General features: G+C 45.6%; 1 protein-coding gene across 15 annotated transcripts in view; it reads right to left on the minus strand.

Annotated features, from left to right (window-relative positions):
• DOCK9 (dedicator of cytokinesis 9) overlaps positions 1-18,034 on the minus strand; it is a 323,308-nt gene that overhangs the window by 22,049 nt on the left and 283,225 nt on the right. For 9 of the 15 annotated variants that reach the window (XM_070800423.1, XM_070800417.1, XM_070800427.1 and 6 more), the window contains one exon: positions 16,735-18,028. In XM_070800423.1, the coding sequence (XP_070656524.1) occupies positions 17,906-18,028 (123 nt within the window). In that variant the 3' untranslated portion in view covers positions 16,735-17,905. Of the gene's footprint in view, positions 1-1,628; positions 2,472-9,227; positions 9,390-16,734; positions 18,029-18,034 lie in introns of those variants that run through there. The other 6 variants (XM_070800425.1, XM_070800419.1, XM_070800422.1 and 3 more) reach the window with 2 other exon arrangements.

Genomic DNA, 18,034 nt, shown 5'->3' on the forward strand with positions numbered 1-18,034 from the left:
TGCTGTAACCCCTGGTAACCCCTGGTCGTTTTATTGTCTCCAGTTTTGCCTTTTCCAGAATGCTGGCGGATCACATGCTGAGCAGTCACACTTGCCGTGCGTGTTCTGTCGGCCGTGTGGTTAGCTGGAATCACGTGGTTTGTAGCCTTTGCAGGTTGACTTCTTTCACTTATCAACATGCACTTAAGTTTCTTCCATGTCTTTTCGTGCTCTGTGAATCCTCTACCAAATCACAAGCAAGATGTAACTTGAAAAGATCAACCTTTACCAACGGTGATAAGAGCTCTGAATGAACAAAGGCTAAGTAGGAAACACAGGGCACCATGTGGGTCTGCCTCTGCTTGGGGGAAGGTTGTGGGCTGTGCCCCAGAGGAGCCCACAGCTCACCAGCACCCCCATTCCAAAGCCCTGGCCCATAAGAGGGCTGCAGTAGGGCCAGGGCACCCCAGGCCAAGGTTGCTTCACGTGTAGAGATGCTGAACCCTCAAAGTCAGGGCAGACTGAAGCAACAGAGAAGAGTTTGTTGGGCCCCAGTAGGGATAGAGAGCTGGTCCATGGGTTCCCCAGGATGTTTCTGAAGTTCTGTCCTCAAGGCAGTGAAAGGACAGGGCAGAAAGGGACATTCCCTAACAGCCCACCAGGTGCCAGGCTCTGTAGGCACATCAAAGGTTCCTGCCAACAACCACGAGAGGCTGGCAGGGCCAGACAGCGCGAGGCACCCGCACAAAGCCGTGTCGCTGGTGAGTTGCCTAGCTGATCTTTGAACACACAGACCTTTGTGGTTTCAGCACTCCCTAGAGAGTTGACAGATTTTTTCCCCACCCCAGATCCTTCCCAGCTCTGCAAAACTAAAACTAGAGCAACGTTTACGAAGTCCCACTTCATGACACATAACCTCATTTTTCGCATGAAGGGGCGATGAGTGATGAATACCTGGGCTTGGTACATGCCGAGTTCAGATTCTAATCCATTTCCAACCGGGGCTTCAACAATGTAGTGTCTGCAGTTCGCAGGAGTCTGTGCTGAAGACATACACGTGGATGTCATCATACAGCAGTGCGTAGAGGAGGTCGGTCAAGGTCACCGAGGGAAGGGGTGAAGGCAGACAGAGGAAGGGATGCCTTGAGTCCCGGAGCCTCGGGAAGGCAGCAGCTGTGGGGCAGCAAGGGCATCTGAGGGGCAGGGACCCTGAGGTGGAGGACAGCCAGAGAGGTTGTGTTCTTGCAGCGAGCGAGGGCAATGTGTAGGCAGGGCGATGACTGTCCGGGGACTGAGCACCCTGGCGGGCCACAAGACTTCCCTGCACAGCCACGGAGCAGGGGCTCTCTTGCCTCCCCTCAGATCTAGGATGACTTCTGTGTGTGTTAGTTGCTCAGCTGTATCCAACTCTTGGTGACCCATGGACTGTAACCCGCCAGGCTCCTCTGTCCATGGGATTCTCCAGGCAAGAATACTGGAGTGGGTTGCCCTTCCCTTCTCCATGACTTCTCCTATGCCCTCCAACAAGCCTACCCTCACCCCGCTGCCCACTGGAGAAGGTGGCATCATTTGTAAGAGGGGGAATCACAGGTAGAAACAGTTCTCACAAAGATCGATTGATCAGATTTATCCTGGAAGATTTTTGAATGACATGTGTTTATTTGTGTGAATCTGCCGGTGATGGAATTCCAAACAGTGAAGAAACGGCAAGAAAACCCAAGTGCCAAAAGGCTTTTTAAAAACTTCTTTTCTATTATAGGTTATTACAAGACGTTGAATATAGTTCCCTGAGCTATATAGAAGTTCCTTATTGTTTATCTATTAATATTTTTCACATAGCAGTGTCTGCTGTTAATCCCACATTCCTAATTTACCCCTTCCCCACGCTTTCTCTTTTTGTAACCGTAGACTTGTTTTCTTATGTCTGTGTCTGTTTTGTAAACAAGTTCCACTTTATCATTTCCTCCTAGGCTCCACATACAAGTGATATCAGATGATGTCTGTATTTCTCCGCCAGCCTTACTCTACTCACTATGCTAATCTCCAGGTCCATCCAGGTTGTTGCAAATGGCATTATTTCATTCCTTTCTACGGCTAAGTAATATTCCATTGTATATAGGTACCGCATCTTCTTTATCCATTCGTCTGTTGGTGGACATTTAGCTTGCTTCCATGTCTTGGCTGTTGTAAACAGTGCTGCTATTGGGGTGCATGTATCTTTTCGAATTAAAGCTTTCATCTTTTCTGGGTATGTGCCCAGGAGTGGGACTGCTGGATCATATGGTAACTCTATTTTCAGGTTTTAAGGAACCTCCACACTGTTTTCCATAGCGGCTACAATAGGATTTTGGAGGAAAAAAGTGGGGTGGTTATGAGGAGCCCCTTCGCCAAGTCCAGTAGGCTTCCAGATGAATTTTCACTGAAGAGATAGGAATGTTGGGCGAAGAAATGACAGCGTCTTGGAGCCAGGTTTCTCGCTAGGCTGGGCTCGCCTGCAAATCGTAGAAGAGAGCCCATTTTGGAGCGGGAATTGGTAGCATTTGGTACCCAGTGCCAGCATCCCACATGCTGCCTGAAGCTCTCCAGGCAGGACGAGGGGAAGGTGGCCCAGGACAGGCTGCTTAGCTGGCTTTTAAAGGAAGTGAGGTCCAAGTCCAGGAGATGCCGACAGACTGGTAATTCTAGATGTTCCTACACAGTCTTTACTCAGAGCAAAAACTCCCCAGGCTGAGGCAAACCAAAACCCAGGTTCAAGAAGCACTAGGAGATTCAAAAGACGTGGAGGAAACACTGGAATGGGGTCAACTGAAATGTTGACAGCAGTTATCTGGAAGGGACAGGGCATGGAGGACTATGAGTAGTTTTGTTCTCATTTATATTTTTCAGTATTTTATACATTTTCTCCCAGGATCAGGGATTGCTTCCCAATTAGAAAAAATCCTAGATGCATTTTTTCTAAAAAGACCAGAAAAAAGTTTACTGACTTTGCCCAGAACATGAGATTGTGACTGGGAAGTGATTACAGGGATAAATTAATCTATTCTAAATAGGCCTGAGGACTTCCCTGGTGGTCCCAATGCAAGGGGTATGGGTTTGATCCCTGGTTGAGGAAGTAAGATCCCGCATGCCACGTGATGTGAGCAGTATAAAACAAAATAAAAAACTAAACAAGTCTAGAAAGCTTAAAATGCCTAAAAATGTAGGCAATTTGAGTTCAGAACCTGGATAGAGTCTATTCTTCATGTTTGGAATCTGCACATTGAAATAAAATAATCATTTTTAGTACAACATAATGTTTTACTTTAAATGAGTACAATAAGTGAAACAGCAATATCTTATACTTCATAGGGTTTTTCCCCCTACTTTTGAAGGTATTTCACTTTTCCCCTTGGCTGCCAGGATGCTCAGAGCTAAGTTTCATGCTCCATGTTGTAGAGCTGTACAACCATCTCCTCCCTCTGTTCACTGACTTCCATGATTCTATGCTTGTTTAGATGGTTCCATGTAATAGTCTTTCCTACAAGGTCCCCACAGTACTTTTGGAGAGTGAGTGGGACACAATAATAATAAATGATCGTATTTGAGAGAAAACCTCTGTGAAGAGGAACAGGGATTTATCTCATCTACAGATGATGAAAATTTTGAGATCCACTTTGAACTAGAACCCAACTTTTCAGACTCCTCATCCAGTGCTTCTACTGTGCCACGCCCAGCACCAGGGTATCAGGATGGCTGTCTGCAACTGCTCGCCAGGAAGGGTGACAGGAGGGGCTGTCCACACAGCCGCCCACTCCTGGTCACTCCCCATCGGGAAAGGCTGAAAGCAGCTGACCAGGTGACAGGCCCACACAGCTCTTGGGGAAGAACCAGCCGAACAAGACTGCCAAAGCCAATGGTGACGGTGAATATTTCCCAATCTCGGTTTCAGAGGCAGGGTTCGTTCCTCCAAAGACTTGCTGTCTTTATTCTGTCCTGGCTTGGTGACATTTCTGTTCAAAGTGCCTTCCCCCTGAGGGTCCCGAGTCTCTCCACACAACGGGGAAGCCTCTGTTCTGTCGTCTCTCATGTCTGGGACTCTCGCTTGGTTATACTGCTAGGGCTGCCAAGCCGTGGTGACATAGAGTGACACAGAATGCGGGGCTTAAAGGACGGAAGTTAGTTTCCTCATAGTTGTGGAAACTCAAAGTCCAAGATCGAGGTGAGGGCCATGAGGGATGGATCCGTTCCAGGCCTCTCTCCGTGTCTCGCAGGCGGCCGTCTTCCCTTTGCATCTTCATACCATCTTCCCTCTGGGCATGTCTGTGTCCAAGCTTCTTCTTCTTAAAAGGACTCTCGTGATACTGGATTAGGGAGCACCCTAATGACCTCATTTTAACTTGATTATCTCTATAAAACAAGTCAATCCTAAAGGGAAGCAACCCTGAATATTCATTGGAAGTTCTGATGCTGAAGCTCCAATACTTTGGCCATCTGATAAGAGCCGACTCATGGGAAAAAGACCCTGATGTTCGGAAAGCTGAGGGCAGGAGGCAAAGCAGGTGACAGAGGATGAGATGGTTGGATGGCATCACCGACCTGATGGACATAAGTCTGAGCAAGCTACGGGAGTTGGTGATGGACAGGGAAGCCTGGCGTGCTGCAGTCCATGGGGTTGCATAGAGTCACGTGACTGAGTGACTGACCAACAACAAACTCTATAAAGACCCTGTCTCTAAACAAGGCCAAATTCTAAAGTACAGGGACTAGACTTCAACATGAATTTGAGGGAAAAGAATTCAGCCCTTAGTGCTTGCTCTCTGCCTTTGGTTTGGATGACAGCCCCTGCAGAGGCCCACGTTGCCAGGTGGCCCCGGGCATGCAGACTGGCCAGGGCATATTCGGCCAGCTGCTGGCCTGGATTCTGGGTCAGAAGAGTCTTAGCTAGAACCCCCGATTACTGTATGCCCTTGGCAGTTTTCCTCCATGTCTCTGAGATTAGGTTTCTTCATAGGAAACCACTTCCTACCTAACAGGGTCACAATGAGGAGGAAGAGTAACCGTGTCTGCGAAGTGCTGACACCCGGGAGGAAGCAGTGAGGCGAGGCCACGGCCGATACTTGAGCAAATCACCAGCTTTGGCTGGAAGAGGCCAGGCCTGTTCTACCTCTGAGATGCTGGGTCAGCCCCACCCAGAGCAAAGGTGGACCCGGGACTGCCTCTGGGCCTCCGCTTTGAGGGACACATGCTCTTCTCTGAGCATCTTTCAGAGCTCAGCTCAACAACCTTGCGTCCAAAGAAAGAAGTTTTCTTTCAACTTTCCTCATGCCTGGTGACCTCAACAACCTAAGGATGGGTTTGGGCCTTGAATCAGGAGTATGTTAGTCACTCAAGCTGTGTCTGACTCTTTGCGACCCCTTGGACTGCAGCCTGGTAGGCTCCTCTGTCCAGGAACTGAACCAACCCAGGGATTGAACCCAGGTCTCCCGCATTGCAGGCGAATTCTTCAATGTCTGAGCCACCAGGAAAGCCTGACTCAGGGGTGATGCTGCTCCAATTTCTAAGGTTTTGCAATTCAGCCTCATTTCTTCACCCATGGTTCCTTCACAGTGCACAGATCATTGGCGTGAAGGTTGATTTTTTGTGTGTAAAGTTGACTGGGTCATGGGTTGCCCAGGTATTTGGCCAAACATTATTCTGGGTATTCCTCTAAGGGTGTTTTTGGGTGAGGTTAACACTTAAATCAGTAGACTGCCCTCCCTATATGGTGGGCCTCGCCCAATCTGTTAAAGGCCAGAATAGTACAAAAGGCTGACCCTCAACCTGAGTAAGAGGGGTAGTCTTCCTGCCTGCCAGCTCTGAACTGGGCATCAGCTTTTTTTTTTTTTTTTCCTGCCTTTGGACTCAAAATGAAACAGTGATTCTTCTTGGGTCTCCTGCTTCTGACTCATCCTGCAGATCTTAGGACTTGCTGACTTCCATAATTGTGTGAACAGGTCCCTTAAAACAAATCTTTACACACACACACACACACATTCCAGTGGTCCTGTTTCTCTGGAGAACCAGGACTAATAAAACAGGTACACTCCAGGTGACTATTGTCAGCATACCTGTAGGTGCCACCACCCAAATTCCAACCCGTGGGTCCACATTCCAGCACACTCTAATTGACACCGACTTCAGGGAACCATTGCAAGTGCTGTTCTCGCTTTTCCTAACAAGAGGAGGGCAGTCCTTCTCAGCCTCGAGGGTCTCCCTTCAACACGTGTATCAGCCACACCTGAGGTTAAGACATGATACAGCTTTACCCCTGCCTTCGTAGACAGAGGGACAGAGTGAAAAACACGTCTGCTCATGTCATGTGTGGACATGGAAGGAGCAAGCTCCAGACTCTGATGCCAAGCCTCTTGCTCAATGTTGGTGCAGCGTGACACGCTCCAGGCAGTAGCTGGGTGACATGAAGTCTCATCTGTACACAGGCTCAGCTGATCTCAGGGTTGGGGGGGTGACCCTCCCCTCCTGGGGCATCTGCCCAGCTGGAGGAGGAGGCCACTGCATCTGTGCGCCCAGCTGGAGTCTTGACAAGTGTCCTGGAGCCACTGCTCCTCACGGAACAGGGAGAGGAAGCAGGGCAGGGGACGGGTCTCGTGGGATCTAATGGAGGGGTCCCCAGAGAGCCTTCTATGAAACACCGGTCCTGGCACAGGCTACAGAGAAGCAAATGGAGTGCCTCAATCAACTTATAGGGGAAATGCCCCTTGGGAGAGGTCTGTCTTGGAAGCCAAGTCCATAAGGAAGCTTCTGAGGAGCACCGCAGGCAGAGCCTGCTAACTGCGGCGTTGCTGGACCCATAAAACACAACACTCGTCTTTTACCTGTGTCTCTTCATGACACCAATTGACGTCCCACAGCCTTTGGATCAGCAATGTTCCGTAGAACAAGTGCAGGAAGACAATGGCCTAAGCAATTATTGAGCAAGAATTAATTCTGAATTTTCTCCTCTTTCCTCATTTGGGCTGAGTCATGACTTTTTTTTTTAAGTGACATTTACTCAGAGCTTGCTACAAGCCAGTCAGTAGTTAAATTCTTAATTCCTGTAACTCTCAGGACCACTCAGGGTTTTGGGAACCACTATCATCCCCATTTCACAGACGAGGAGTCCAGGCTCCATAGCTAGCGTAGACCGAATGAAGACACGCTTCACCTCTGCTGGCTTAATTTTCTTGTCTTTTTCTAGTTACTCAGATTAAAAAAATACAATCAAGCTGTCCCAGGCATATTTTATGGTGCAAAGTGAATTGTAATTGGAACATTTGTCAGAAAACTTTCAAATATTACCACAAACCCAGGAAAGATGCTCAGTTTTAAAGGAGACAAAATAATGAGCTCTGTCCCTGCCCTTCTGTAATTTTTTGAAGCGCAATTTGGGCAAACTGCCACTGTTACACTTCTTTTAATATGCTTCTCTGGGGCTTCTTCGGTGGCTCAGATGGTAAAGAGTCTGCCTGCAATGTGGGAGATCCAGGTTCAATCCCTGGGTCGGGATGATCCCTTGGAGAAGGGAATGGCAACCCACTCTAGCACTCTTTCCTGGAGAATTCCATGGACAGAGGAGCATGGTGGGCTACAGTCACTTGGGTTGCAAAGAGTCGGACACAACTGAGCAAATAACACTTTCACTTTCATATGCTTCTATACTCTGGATTTTCAGCAAGGTGCAGCTGTAACCCTTGCAAATCAGAAAAAAGAAAATTATAAAGTGCCCTGGGGCACAGGGCTGGTCAGAGGGGAGGTGTACATGGGGGAGGACAAAAGTGGATTGGCCGCTGCCAACCAGAATGAGGTAGTTATGCCCAAATCCCAGGGTTTGCCCTGCTGTTCAGGCCTGTGCTGGACTTGTCTAGAACGGAAAACACCTCTGCTTCCTGGGGTGACATCCATGGACAGAGGAAGTGGACTTTTCGACAAATGGCACAGTCCATCTGAGGCCAACAAGGCTCCACAGAGCACACAGGGGCCTTTGGAAGAGAAGGGGCTTTGGGATTGCATAGTCTCTGGAAGTGCAGGCCAGGTGTTGATAATTTGCTGGTTAATTCCTAGTGCCAGTTAAAGGAATACCAGGCGCATTACTTTCCCATTGTTGCTGCAACCAGATGTCATCAACTCAGGGACTTAAAACAACACAGATTCATTATCTCACACTTCTGAAAGTCAGAAGTCTGAAATCGGTGTCACTGGGCTAAAGTCAAGGTGTTGGCAGGGTGGGTTCCTTTCAGAGTCTCCAGGAGAGAGTTGTTTCCATGCCTTTTTCAGCTTCAGAGGTTGCCCCTTCCTGCATTTTGCAAGCGCATCAGCCCAATCTCTGCTTTGTCATCACATCACCTTGTCTGACTCTCACCACCACCCCCCCGCATCCCTCTTATAAGGACCTCCCTCTGATTGTATCAGCCCACTCGCATAATACAGGACGGTCTCCTGCTCAGGGGCCATTATTCAGCTCATCACTCCAAGGAACAGGGGCTACTGTTTCCTGTGAATACTGAGCAATGCAAGTATTCAAAAACTGAGGATGTAACGTGGAGCCCATCAGCTGGTGAAAGCAGGGAATGGGAACTGATGCGCATAATGGCCGAGGGGATGGTGTGGCTGACGGCAGGCCTCGAGGCCAAGTTCTCAGGCTCTGTCTCAAGGCTGGCACAATCCAGAGACTCGCTTGGCCAAGATCTCACTGAGTTGACTGAAAACTAAGAGTGTGGAGAGAATGACAGATGTGCATCCAAATTCTACCTGTGCTCATGGGGACCCCCTCCTCCTTACTTGTCAGAACGAGGAAATGTTGACAAGGAGAATGGAGACATGGATAAAGCTATGAAGACAATGACCAGGGTCAGGAAAAGGCAACTTCATCATTTTCCTACCACCGTGAGGCCAGCTTTACTTCACCAAAACATGTGACAGCGTTTGTGTCCCCAGTTCCAGGTAGAGCCTGGCCCCCTGAGTGGGCAGCTCAAGGTCACACACACTCTGCTTGATGCCAGACGTGGTCTTGGCTCAAATGACCCCACTAAAGGTGACACAGGCCATCCTGGCAGTAAGAGGGCTTGGCTGGGCAGGAGACAGGACCGGGCCAGCAGCACTAGCCTCGGGTACCCCTTGGGTGCCCTCTCATTTCCTTTGCACCCCACCCCCTCTTTAACCCCTGGCAACCACTAAACTGCCCTCTACTTCTGTAATTTTGTCTTTTAAAGAATGTTATGTGAACAGAATCATACCGTGTATAACTTGGGGGGCTAAGCTCTTTTCGCCGGCACAGTTCCTGGAGATTGACAGGTGTCGTGCGCCTGCGGTTCACTCCGCTCTGCCACTGAGTAGCCTCCACGACCTGGGTGCACCGCGTTCTGCTGAAGATCTTCTAGGTTGCTTCCAATCCTGAGCTATTTGTATAAAAAGCTGCTGTTAACACTTGTGTAATGCTGGATCATCGAAAAAGCAAGAGAGTTCCAGAAAAACATCTATTTCTGCTTTATTGACTATGCCAAAGCCTTTGACTGTGTGGATCACAACAAACTGTGGAAAATTCTGAAAGAGATGGGAATACCAGACCACCTGACCTGCCTCTTGAGAAACCTATATGCAGGTCAGGAAGCACCAGTTAGAACTGGACATGGAACAACAGACTGGTTCCAAATAGCAAAATGAGTTCGTCAAGGCTGTATATTGTCACCCTGCTTATTTAACTTCTATGCAGAGTACATCATGAGAAACGCTGGGCTGGAAGAAGCACAAGCTGGAATCAAGATTGCTGGGAGAAACATCAATAACCTCAGATATGCAGATGACACCACCCTTAAGGCAGAAAGTGAAGAGGAACTAAAAAGCCTCTTGATGAACATGAAAGAGGAGAGTGAAAAAGTTGGCTTAAAGCTCAACATTCAGAAAACAAAGATCATGGCATCTGGTCCCATCACTTCATGGGAAACAGATGGGGAAACAGTGGAAACAGTATCAGACTTTATTGTTTTGGGATCCAAAATCACTGCAGATGGTGATTGCAGCCATGAAATTAAAAGATGCTTACTCCTTGGAAGAAAAGTTGTGACCAACCTAAACAGCATATTCAAAAGCAGAGACATTACTTTGCCAACAAAGGTCCATCTAGTCAAGGCCATGGTTTTCCCAGTAGTCATGTATGGATGTGAGAGTTGGACTGTGAAGAAAGCTGAGCGCCAAAGAATTGATGCTTTTGAACTGTGATGTTGGAGAAGACTCTTGAGAGTCCCTTGGTCTGCAAGGAGGTCCAACCAGTCCATCCTAAAGGAGATCAGTCCTGGGTGTTCTTTGGAAGGACTGATGCTAAAGCTGAAACTCTAGCACTTTGGCTACCTCATGAGAAGAGTTGACTCACTGGAAAAGACTCTGATGCTGGGAGGGATTGGGGGCAGGAGGAGAAGGGGACGACAGAGGATGAGATGGCTGGATGGCATCACCGACTCAATGGACGTGTGTTTGAGTGAATTCCAGGGGTTGGTGAATGACAGGGAGGCCTGGCGTGCTGCAATTCATGGGATCACAGAGTCGGACACAACTGAGCAACTGAACTGAATGTTTTTTTAAGTAAATAAATAAAAGTTTTCATTCTTGTGGGATGAATGCCCAAGACTGCAGTCCCTGGGTCACAGGTAACCACATATTTGGCTCCTTAAGAAACTGCCAAACTGGCAAATTTACTTTTCCACCAGCAATTTATGAACGATCCAGTTACTGTGGTCTCACCAGCATTTGGTGGTGTCCCTGTCCTCCCCAGCCAAATGTTCTTCCCAGTAGCTTTGGCCCATGTTCTGATTTTTTTTTTTAACTATCAAGTTTTGAGTATTCTTTAAATATTCTAGTCTTTTGTTAAATTTATTGGTTTGCAAATATTTTCTCCCAGTCTGTAGTTTGTGTTTTCACACTCTTACCAGGCTCCTCTCAGAGCAAAAGTTTTTACTTTTACTTTTAAAATTCAATTTATGGCGCGGGGGCAGGGGGGGCAGTGTGTGGCGATGGTGGGAGGGAGGCTCCAGAGGGAGGGGATATACAAATACTTAGGGCTGATTCACCTTGTTCTACAGCAGAAACTGACACAACACTGTAAAGAAATTACTCTCCAATTAAAAAATAAATAAATAAAGAGGGACCTCCTTCATGGTCCAGTGGCTAAGACTCTGTGTTCCCAATGCAGGGGGCCCAGGTTCAACCCCTAGTCAGGGAACTAGATCCCCCTAGGCCACAATGAAGACCTGGTACAGCTAAATAAATCAATAATAAAATATTAAAAAAAAAAAAAGAACCCCTAAAGTTAAAAAAAAAATTCAATTTGTCCTTTCATGGGTCGTGCTTTTGCTCCCTGGTGGTCTCCATGGGTGGGACTCTTGCTAGGCAGCATGGATGAGAGTCCTGGCTCACATCAGGCCTTCTCTGACTCCATCCGGGCAGGTGTGTCGAAACCCTGCTCCACCCTTGAGAGGGTGGCCGTGTGCTCTCCATGCTGCTGTGGGTGTGGGCGGGGCCGGAGCTTCAGCTGTGCTGTTGGCCCCAGCAGCACCCCTAGTGCCTAAACATTTTGTCTTGTTACACTGCCCCTTGCATTTTCCTTTGGCTAGACACAGCAGGTTTTTGTTTTTTTTTAAACTTTGGCTGAAAACATATAACATAAAAGTTACTCTTATAAAGTGTGCAGTTCTGTGACACTAAGTGAAGTTGCTCAGTTGTGTCCAACTCTGCAACCCCATGGACTGTAGCCTACCAGGCTCCTACATCCATGGGATTTTCCAGGCAAGAATACTGCAGTGGGTTGCCAATGCCTTTTCTCGGGGATCTTCTGGACCCAGGGAATGAACCCGGGTCTCCTGCATTGCAGGCAGGCTCTTTACTGTCTGAGCCACCAAGTATATTCACGCTGCTTTGCAGCCATCACCACCATTCAGCCCCACATTTCCTTCGTGCCCAGCTGCAACTCTGTACCTTAAACACTGACTCCCCATTTCCCATCCCCACCCCCAGGCCCGAGCAACCGCCCTTCTACTTTGTCTCGATACATTTGGCTGCTCTGGGATCTCATACAAGTGGGATTACACAGTATTTGTTCTTTTGTGATCGGCTTGTTTCACTGAGCATAATGTCCTCAAGGTTCCACCATGTTGAGGCATGTGTGAGAATTCCCTTTCTTTTAAGGCTGAAGAACATACTGCTGTGTGTGTACACCACAGCTTGTTTACCCATCCATCCATCCACTATTGGACACTTGAAACGCTTCCATGGTTTGGCTACTGTGAATTATGCTGCTATGAATACAGGTGTACAAATATTTGTTCAAGTACCTACTTATAATTCTTTTGGGCACATCCCCTTATGTAGAATTGCTGGATCATATGGTAGTTTTGTGTAATTTTTGAGGAACCATCACAGTCTTCCAGAAGAGCTGTATAAGGTTACATTCCTACCAACAAGGCATAAGTATCTCAATGTCCTCATCCAGCTATTTTTTTAATAGCTATAATAATGAGTGTGAAGTAGTGTGATTTTTTTTTGTCTGTTACTGTACATGTTTCTGTGTTGCTGTCTTCTTCAGCTCCAAGTATGAGAAATATGAAGCAAAAAGAAAACGTTGGGAGACTTACCACTGTATCATTCTTTGGATTCCAAGGTTTCTTTTTGGAAGAAAAAGAGCTGGTCTCTTTTTCATTTTTTCTTTCAGAGTCTTCTGATGCTTGTTTTTAAATGTATAATCTCCAGGGATTTTAATTGTATTTAGTGTAAGGGGTAGGGAAAAGTTTATTTACTTTATATGGTGGATACACCGTATCAAAAGAACCCTGAATCTCTTTCAACATGTAAGTGCCTTCGCCATCTCTTTCACTCTTGTCAGTTACTCAGGACACCAGGCTGTTTGATGTGTGGAGCTTTCCCATAGGTTGGATTTGCTGGTTCCATTCCCTGTGCTGCTATTTGGCATGTTCCTCTGTGCTCTCTATTACAGACTTGATCAGATTCAGGCTAGGGTTTTTTTTTTTTTCCATTGAAAATGGCATCTTATTTTTTATTTTTAATTGAAGGATTTAATTTTAATTAAAAGATTTATTTTTCATTTAATGAGATGGTTGGATGGCATCACCGACTTGATGGACATGAGTTTGAGCAAGTTCCAGGAGTTGGTGATGGACAGGAAAGCCTGGCGTGCTGCAGCCCATGGGGTCACAGAGTCAGACTGAGCGACTGAACCAAACTGAAGGATAGTTGCTTTACCAAACTGAGTTGGCTTCTGACATCAGGTTAGAATTCTTGGCAGGACTCCGTCACAGAGCGTGGTATATACTTTGGAGGCACGTGTCACCTCTTGGTCTTTCTTAGTTATACTAACTTCTTTGATTATTTCCAGTTTTCTTTATTTTTCTAGTATTATCAGGAATGAATAGACTAAATTTTACCATTTTAATCCACTGCTATTATTTTCTTGTTTATGTTCACCCCATGCCTACCTAAAAGGTGCTTTTAAAAATACTTCTGACGGGGTCTGTGGTTTCTCAGCCAGTCCTCTGGATGTCAGGTAGGACAAGATGCTCCAGACTCCCCTTGGATATTTTCTGCCCTACAACTAGAGCCAGCCATACTCTAGGAAGCCTGGATCCTTTTGGTAAGAAAGCTATTTAGAGACCACAGTTTGGGCACGTAGGGTTGCTCATTATTTATCGGCTTGGTCATTGTTTTTAGGTCTTTTCAAGCTAGGAAATAAGTGTATATTTAAGATAAATATCTGATGAGCTAAACTTCATACTTCCATATGAAATTCAGAACTGAAGGGTTTTAATTTAACCTGTTTTGGCTTACAGATGCAACCTTTTCTTTCTCCCATGCCAAAAACGTGGCTCCCAATGATACCCACACACTCACTCACTCTCTCCAGCAATAAACACACAACTGTTTCAGAATGACAGTACAGTCAAAAACAAACGACAAACAGATGACATACAGTCGAAAACAGAACACTGCTTCCACGGAACAAAACAATTACTGAAATTTTTTATTAACCAATCATTTATTGATTTGTTGCTACTACTTTTTCTCCTGAGGGCATATCTCACTGGGGATGGACGGTGAAATTTCCTGTATTTTAACGTCATTTAAAATAGTTCTTAAGTATCTGTGTTGCCAACCTTGATACATATATGGTTATGTCCCTTTATTTCATTTTAATTTCAATTCTTAGGAATTAAAATTTTATTTTAATGATGATATATTCTAATAATTCTAAAGCCAAATCTATAAAGCAAATTATATTTGGACAGGTTAATCTTCTAATTCTGTCCCCTATATATCATTCTCCCTCTCCTATAGAGGCAACAACTTTTTTTTTTGACTTTCCCTTTCATCTAAAGAAAAACAATCATCTCTGTTTACTTATCGCTCCTTTCTTAAATAATGGATAGCGCACTATTTGCTTTTCTCTATCTTATGTTTTTCACTCAGGGTATCTTGAAGATCACTCTATAGCAGTGAACAAAGATATTACTCCTTTTTATAGCTATACATTACTCCACTGTGTGGATGTACAATAATTTATGCAAACAATCTTGTTGCTGGAAATCAAATGTTTTTTTGAATGGAGTTTCTACACCGAGTGACTCTGTCATATGGTTATATAAACCCTGATAATTACTACACAAGTCACCTTTTAATTTCGCATCCTTCTCTCTACAGCTTTCTCCACGCAAGGGCCTGGCTTTATTTATGTGTACCATCTAGTGTTAGTCAGTTCCCAGGTGACAAAATATCCCTGATAAGGTGCTAAACAGTGTTTTAGTTCCAAAGTCACTTCAAACAGTTTTCCCTGAGGGGGAACAGGGAGTTCTTGTTTAATGAGTACAGAGTTTCTATTTGGGCAGATGGAAAAGCTCTGTGGATAAAGGGTGGTGACGGCTGAACAATGAGAATGTACTTAATGCCATTGAAATGTATACTTAAAAAATGGTTAAAAGGGCAAATTTCATGTTGTGTATATTTTACCCCAAAAAACAAAAAAAAAATAGGACCTCCCTGGTGGCACAGTGGGTAAGAACCCACCTGCCAATGCAGGGGACACAGGTTTGACCCCTGGTCCATGAAGATTCCACATGCCTCAGGACAAGAGAGCCCACGCACCACAACTATCGAGCCTGCGTGTTGCAACTACTGACGTCTGTGTGCCTGGAGCCTGTGCCCCTCAACGAGAGAAGCCACCAAAACGAGAAGCCTGCTCACCACAGTGAAGAGTAGCCCCTGCCTGCTGCAACTGAAGAAAACCGACGCAAAGAACGAGGACCCAGCACAGCGCCTCTCCACCCCCGAAAAATAAATAAGATCTATGGAAAGCGTTCAAGAATTTACTGAAAAAAGGCAATAAAGATTTCTTAATATAAAAAAACCCCACAATTTTCCCCAATAAACGGATACTTTAATGGGTTACTTTATACCAAAATTAAAATTTTATACATAAACTAAATACGGTTTTTAACATATGTGAATGTGTTTTGGTACAGCGTCCACAGGAGATGTCTTCAACTTAGAAATAGCTCCTTTCTCCGCTGTTGTAATTAACAAGGGTTGGTCACCTTCCAAGCTGAATCTTATCTGACATGAAATCTGTACAAATTATTTTCCAAGTTTAACCATGAGATAGCAAGATAGCTCTTTCCAGACATATATTTATCTTACTGCATGATGACTTGAACTTTATGGCTTCTAAATGAGGCATTTATGAGGAGGAAATCCAGCCCAGCAACGGGAGACAAACTTGTAGACCTCTTCCCTGATGGTGTTAGAGTTAAGGTTTATTACACGGGGCTGGGAAGTCAGTGACTCTGGGCAAACGTAGAGAATGTTCTCAAGCCCTAAGTCCGGATCCACTAGTGAATGGGCTGCAGACTGGTGAGCTGTCATAATGCCTCACATCTCTTCTTCATAACCTTGTCTCCATCTATAAATACAGCCTTGCCCACTGACAGAGAATGTTCCAAAGACACCAGAAGATCCTTGGCTTCTGTGTGCTCAAGAGGTACACAGTGTCACGTTTTCTTTCCTCCACCAGTTATGAAAAAAGACAGCTTCCAAAACCCCCCAAGTAGGAAAAGCGGCTATTTTATTTCTTGTGGAAAGACTCCTTTTCCTTCTGTTGCTGGAACTCTCTGGGGCTGAGTGGATCATGGCTAGGGCCCTGGGCGTGTCACAGGCAAGACCAGCACCTGTGGTCTGAGCCATCACTTGACTCAGGTCCAGGGTTGGTGATGCTGTAGGGGCCCAAGAAGGTGAGCTCACCTGGCCAGGATACCTTGCTGGGATAAACGACCACCTGTCCCAGAGGAGTCAACCAGGGAGGTGATGAAGGAGTGGAAGGGGAACAGACAGAGGGATTAACGTGTCTACGCATCCTTGGGAACAACCAGTAGAATTCACAGCCAGACTGCAGGGTGACAAAGCGCTGATCCAAGTCCTCTGGAAGATCCAGCCCCCCAGTCCGCCTCTTGAAATCTATACTGTGGAAACTTAGACAAAGGCAGAGACATGGGTGCAACGGTCCCCGGGCGCCCAACCTCAGCTTCTACAATTACCAACCAACATTTGTCAAGCTTGTTTCAAATCCCTACCCTCTTTTTTCCCCTTCAAGTATTTTTAAGCAAATTTCATATACCACGTTATTTCACCCCCAAATATTTCAATATCCTGCCCTCTCTTAAGGCTGTCCGACAATAAATACCCAATACTCGCTACAGGAAAATCAGCAATGTTGTTTTTAATACAGATGTGGTACAGAATGTTTAATTACAGCAGGGCAGAGATTCTAGTTAAATAAAATTAAAAACCTTTATTTTTCCCAAATATAAAATTACTCAATTAATGTCTGAAAAGAAAATAGAACATGGTGAAGGCTTTACATTACACCACTATTCACCACAGGATTTATGATTTATCAATGACATACTCCACCACTTTGGCAAAAGGATGAAATTTTTAAAATGGTTTATAAACCTAACATAGCAAAGACTGTATACACCTCCATACTGCACTGCTTTTATATACAAGAATAAAACAGCAGAGTTAAGTGCGTTGCATATACTAAGAACAGCACAAATCTGTCACAATTGAACTTTATGCAGAAGCTGATGTATTAAAAACGTAGAAATGTCATACGTGTATGTACACAATGCCAAGACTGTATTAACAAACTCTATGTACATAACAGTATACTGTACTCCTTTAAACGTTTAGCATAGCTGTGTTTATTAATACAGGCCTTTGGTTCTAAACTGCTTGACTAGTTTTAAGCTCCCGTAGTTTCTTAAGCTTTCCTATTTCTTAAATGCAAGTAAATGAGTACAAAAGCACTGGCTTTCCTGGTTCACTGGTACAAAAATTACAACGGTCAGTTTCCTCAGGTCATCAAAAACTAGTCACAAAAATAGTTCTTGTTTTCAATCTGAATGTGCCACAGGAAAAAAAAATATTTTCAAGATTTTCCAGCTTAGCCTAGAGGCCAAGGGTTACCCTCCAGCCTCGACTTCAGTGCTATGTGCATTCCAAAACACGTGTTTTCTCCAGGCCGTTTATTTTTAATACTACTTCTGTAAGGAAGAAAAACATTTAACTCCAGCCGAAGAGTGTCCACCACACACCTCTGTTAAGACACAATGAAAACGTTGAATATTGCCAGAGAGGTTTAAAAAAAAAATAACGAGTGCTCTCTTGAGGAGGACTCCTCCAGGAAATGTGCTACGAAATTACTCAGTTCTTTAGTTCCCGTAACTCTTCCATCCCCTTGGCTCCTCCTTGTGCTCGGTCTCCCCGCGTCAGGCACGTGCCCAGGGATTAGCTTTGGAGTCATCGTCCTGAGTTTGCAAATGACAGAGCAAGTCCCCACCCGCGGACCACGCGGCGGGGGTCACACCACAGAGGACGAGCTGGTCATGCCGTGCACCAGCGTGCTGGTGGGCGTCCCGCTGATGGCGTTGAAGATGTGCAGGGAGTTTGGCAGAACGCTCGTCTTCTCCTCCAGGGGGCAGATCTCGAG

The sequence above is a fragment of the Bos indicus genome, chromosome 12 (genome assembly GCF_029378745.1).
Source record: "Bos indicus isolate NIAB-ARS_2022 breed Sahiwal x Tharparkar chromosome 12, NIAB-ARS_B.indTharparkar_mat_pri_1.0, whole genome shotgun sequence".
Classification (NCBI taxonomy): domain Eukaryota; kingdom Metazoa; phylum Chordata; class Mammalia; order Artiodactyla; family Bovidae; genus Bos; species Bos indicus.